We start from the raw sequence: 5,600 nt of genomic DNA, 5'->3' as shown, positions 1-5,600 counted from the left end.
TATTTTTCTAACCTTTAAAGTTTCATTCTTCTGATGACGCGTGAGCATGACGTCAATACTGTATATCCTGCTTTAAGCTCAAAGCTTTTCGATTCTGACAAGCGCCCATCATGGAAAATGTTCTACTTGCACACATTTACCACAGGCATACTAGATTTCAAGCTGCTCGCTTTGAATTAAGTGATTCGTGTCATAACAGTCTTAAATGACTACCTATAACTGACAGAGTTACATTGTTCACTGATAAGCTGTTATTTGCAATTTTACTTTTTTATGCTCTTTGTCAGCTTTGCATTCCTAATTTGTAACATGTGTATTCTTGTATGGTCAGCTGTATCAAACCTGTTTAGCTGTTCTTCAGTAGGACAACATAAGGATAAATAAATAAATTTCGACGGACAGTCAAAATATTAACCAACATCAACACTACAGTCATGGAGTTTGCAACACTTCTCTTGCTTGCCGAACTGTGTTAACGAGACTCGAACACGGGAAGTACACTCAGCCGTGTCACTGTGTAAGGAGCACGCACTTGATATGCCCCGCTGTCACGGAGGAAGCGGAGAGTGGTCGCTCCACAAATGGCAACCGAAAACTCTCCATTAGAAGAAACAAAAGAAGGAAGCGGAAAAAATGCCCCCACCTTGACCCAGCTGTTAGCTAATCTCTACATATAAAAGTTCCCTTGCAGTCCTTAGGACAACTGACACTTTCCTTAGGCACCATGAAGATACTGGTACGTAGCACTAAGGCTCATAGTTACATAGGGCTACGTCCTTACACTAGATACGTTTGAAGCTTGTGTGTTTGTGAAGGTCCTATTTTATGTGTCAATAGTATCCTTAGCTAATAATTTATCCCTGCAACTTCATTGGTTCTTGTTGCATAGATCCAATTTCTGAACAGGAACTGATTGTGAAATTGGTATTTGTGAATTAATTTGTTTGTCTGCTGCGATTGCCTGTTTATGAGTTCATCATTTTACTGCGGGTGATTGTGATGTTCAAATTTCTACTAGCAGTGACTGCTTGGAAGTTCATGCTTCTAAAACAAGTGACTGTGGTGTTCACACTTCTACCGGGAGTGACTGTTTGTGAGGTTTATACTTCTGGTACTAGTGAATGAGGTTCATACTTGTAATAGGAATGACTGTTTGTGGGGTTCATACATCTCCTACTAGTAACTATTTGAGGGGTTCATACATCTCCTACGTGTGACTATTTGAGGGGTTCATAAATCTCCTACATGTGACTATTTGAGGGGTTAATGCATCTCCTACGTGTGACTATTTGAGGGGTTCATACATCTCCTACATGTGACTATTTCAGAGGTTCATACATCTCTAAGTGTGACTATTTGAGGGGTTCATGCATCTCCTACGTGTGACTATTTGAGGGGTTCATGCATCTCCTACATGTGACTATTTGAGGGGTTCATGCATCTCCTACATGTGACTATTTGAGGGGATCATACATCTCCTACATGTGACTATTTCAGGGGTTCATACATCTCTAAGTGTGACTATTTGAGGGGTTCATGCATCTCCTACGTGTGACTATTTGAGGGGTTCATAAATCTCCTACGTGTGACTATTTGAGGGGTTCATAAATCTCCTACATGTGACTATTTGAGGGGTTAATGCATCTCCTACGTGTGACTATTTGAGGGGTTCATACATCTCTTACATGTGACTATTTCAGGGGTTCATACATCTCTAAGTGTGACTATTTGAGGGGTTCATGCATCTCGTACGTGTGACTATTTGAGGGGTTCATGCATCTCCTACGTGTAACCATTTGAGGGGTTCATACATCTCCTACGTGTGACCATTTCAGAGGTTCATACATATCCTACGTATGACCATTTGCGGGGTTCATCCATCTCCTACGTGTGACTATTTGAGGGGTTCATGCATCTCCTACGTGTGACTATTTGAGGGGTTCATGCATCTCCTACGTGTGACTATTTGAGGGGTTCATGCATCTCCTACGTGTGACCATTTGAGGGGTTCATACATCTCCTACGTGTGACCATTTGAGGGGTTCATACATCTCCTACGTGTTACCATTTGAGGGGTTCATGCATCTTATACGTGTGACTATTTCAGGGGTTTATACAAGTCCTACGTGTGACTATTTTAGGGGTTAATACTTGTACTAGGAGTGACTACTTTTCGGAATTCATACTTCTATTAGAAGTGACTGTTTGTGAGGTTCATACTTCTACTAGAAGTGACTTTTTTCTTGTTCATACCTCTACTAGGAGTACCGTTTTCTGGGGTTCAAGCTTCTACTAGAGTGACTGTTTCTGTGTTCATACTTCTAACGTAAGTGATCTTTGGTTCATACATCTTCTACGAATGAATCTGGGATTCATACTGGTACTTGGAGTGAATGTTTCTATGGTTCTTACCTTTGTTACAATTGGCTATGGGGGTCTATATTTCTGTTAAGACTGACTGTGGAATGTATATTTTACTACGAGAGTGACTGGCTGATTGATGATTCTGTTGAATATGTAACCTGGATACAATGCTGTGCTCAGGGGTGGGAGCGCAATTTGGCTTATTAACCACCCAGTCTGACCAGTTTTCTTTCTTTAAAAGCCTTCAAACGAAATGACAGTAAAATGTAGTACTGGCTACTGACGAATAGTTGTCATAATACCTCTTATAGCTATAGAAAGACCCTGGTAAGCCTATGTATGTGGGTACTTCTTGTTTCCGAATCCTCTCCTCTCAGTGAGTCTTGTAATGTTTTTGTTTCTGTTGGAGTACATGGGTGACCAAGATATGGTGACAGAGAAATTTGGAAGAACACAAATATGTAATTGCGTTGTGATGTATAAGCAATAGTCAGTGACTGTCAGGATAATTCTCTGTGAGGTTCTGCATCTGTGCCCATATGTGTGCTCTTTTCGATTTTTCTTTTCATTACTTTACGTCGCTTTTTTAACCTGTTGGGTTAATCGCGACAAGTGGGTAACATTTATCCAAAACATATCCAAAACATAGTTTTTCTCTCTCTCTCACTCTTCAAGTTAGTATGTTATTATGTTCATTATAATTGATTGATTGATTGAGTCGCTGTTTTAAGTCAACTTTATGCACAGTAAGGCTAATTAGGACTGGACCTACAGTTTAAAGTGGGATCCGAACCACAATGTGCCTCCACCGGATATCGAACCCGGGACCCCTTGATAACAAGACGAGGACGCTACCACTACGCCATCTGGGAGGCGTGTTCATCATAAGAACTACTCAAAATATTGTAGTGTGTTCATGAATGATCGTGCATCCACGTAGTTATACACACACACACACTACTTTTGTAAAAATAAATTGTTATTAGTTTTATTCTCACTTGTATAAAGGTGCTGGTACTGCGTACCGCCAGACTGCCAGGAAGTAGTACTAACACACACCACACACATATATATTATACATAATAAAAACTGGGCATAAGAAAGAGTAATCGAGTGGCAATTATTATTATTATTTTGCATAGATTGTTATCAGTGGCGTGCCCAAGGGGGCGGGGGGTTGGTGGAGGTTATAACCCCCCCTTTTGCCCAGCATTCCTAAAAAAAGGAACATCAAACGCAGGAAAAGATGGCAAAATGAGGGCTGACTACTAAAAAAATTATACCTAACCCCCTCCTTTCGAAAACCCTGGGCACGCCACTGATTGTTATGCAGAACTTGTACTTCACCTAATTACCTTGAAGAGCGCTTGAAAATGAAGAGCTTGCAAGATAATTTTGATCCATAGAATCTGTACAATACTTGACACAATGAACTTATTAAATGAAGATGGCTCAAGCAGCAAGACGTGGGCATAGGCGCCGAATTCGGCGGGAGGCAAGGCACTTTCTCCTCCCCCCTTAATTCTCGTACAGGAACAGATATTTTATATATACATACATAAAATATTGTTTATGACAACTTTGCTGCCCCCAAAATATTTCAAGTTGGCTCTTTGGTCGTGGGCCACTTATGATAAGGGAAGAAATAAGACTTTGATAGTTTGATGATATAATAGGCCCTTGCCGACATCATCGTGCCGGCCCCCTTGGCATAGTGGTTAGCACATCGCGCTACGACACCAGGGGTCCCGGGTTCGAATCATGGCCTAGGTATTGTTTTCGAGTGTCTATTCATCAATTTCATCATATCATCACTCATCCTCATCTTCGCAAATTAGTCAAAAGTAGTACAAAAAGCGAAGTAAAATAAAGCAATCCAATGAATCAATCAAACCTTCGTCATCGATGCAAAGAATTTCAACTTCCGTTACCCAAATAGCTCAAGGAATTTGTGTATCATATTCCTATCATATTTTCAAGTGAGACACTAAAAAATAATTAAGTTTTGACAAACATAGTGATAATAATAAACTTATTATTTGTACTTTCTTGTCATTTCAGTTTGCACTAGGACTAATTTTGCTGGCTTGCGGTGCGCAAGCGGGATTTCTAGCAGCTCCAGTGTTTCACACTCCAATCGTGCCTCTGGCGACATCTTACGCCAACACCTACAAGGTCTCACTTAGCACGCCGGTGATCACATCTGTACTTCCATATGCGCACGCGCCAGTGTTGGCAGCACCTCATCCGTACCTGTTGCCTTTTCCTTACGCTCATCATTTCTTCAAATGAGAAGGATCTACAAACACTGCACTTCAATTGTTAATTGAAAATAAAGGCTGTTAATTTTAACTGTGCTGTGTTGCATTCAATTCAGATTCCCTTAAAAGATCTCTTTTTTGTTTTGGTGGGTTTTTTTTGTTCGTTCTTACTTCTCTTCTTGATTAATTCTTTTTCTACAGTTCTCTTCCTGTTTCCTATCTCGTTCTGTTTCTCTTCTTCTTGTACGTACTTCTTTTCGTATCTTTCATTCTCTCTCGTTTCTTTCATGCCTACTTCCCATCTTTGATGACGTTAAACACGACGTCAGCATACCCAAATTAAGACCATAACCAGTGGCGGCCAGGGGCATGTGTTCCTCCACTTTTTGCCACTTTTTTTTACGCCCCGTTTAATACTAAACCTAAACTACCAAGATAAAATAAACTTTCCTTGCCTCCAGATTTTGGCACCCAATTGCCGCCACTGGCCACAACTCTTCGATTCCTCCCTCCCAGGAAAATTTTCTCCGGGCGCCTTTACCACCACAGTCTTGTTTGTACAGTGGGATGTATTTACAAATATTGCTCGGACGATTGTCAATAACATCTCTTGGATCTTACGTATTTTTAAGGAATATATGTTTACGTACGCTGACGTAGAGATTGTCAGCAGCTTGTTTGACTTTGTGTTTCAATTCTTAAAGCTAAGAATATACTTGGTGATGAACAATTTGCTTGGTAGTACTTATGCATTCCACTCCACGACAGTATTCAGGAAAACATTCTTATTTATTGTGGCACGCATATCTAAGGAACAATACGTTGGCACACATTTTAATAGCATTAAAAAATTCAAGTGCGGAAGTGCATCATGTGTTCTTATTCTAAAGGAAAAAGTATTGTAATTTTTTTCTATGTGAATTCTTACAAATCTACTACGATACCTTACAAAAAAACAGTTTGAAATATTTGTGA

The 5,600-nt window shown here is 40.1% G+C and overlaps 1 protein-coding gene across 1 annotated transcript; it reads left to right on the top strand.

Moving 5' to 3' along the window:
- Positions 1-713: 713 nt before the first annotated feature.
- LOC145998527 (uncharacterized) lies at positions 714-4,701 on the top strand. The gene is made up of 2 exons (XM_083134953.1): positions 714-736; positions 4,426-4,701. Exons 1-2 carry the CDS (start codon positions 725-727, stop codon positions 4,654-4,656), a joined length of 243 nt encoding a protein of 80 aa, XP_082991079.1. The 5' UTR covers positions 714-724; the 3' UTR covers positions 4,657-4,701.
- Positions 4,702-5,600: the final 899 nt, after the last annotated feature.

Source organism: Lepisma saccharinum, chromosome 14 (assembly GCF_977018435.1).
Source record: "Lepisma saccharinum chromosome 14, izLepSacc3.1, whole genome shotgun sequence".
Lineage (NCBI taxonomy): Eukaryota > Metazoa > Arthropoda > Insecta > Zygentoma > Lepismatidae > Lepisma > Lepisma saccharinum.
This window is presented reverse-complemented; position numbering and strand designations above follow the sequence as displayed.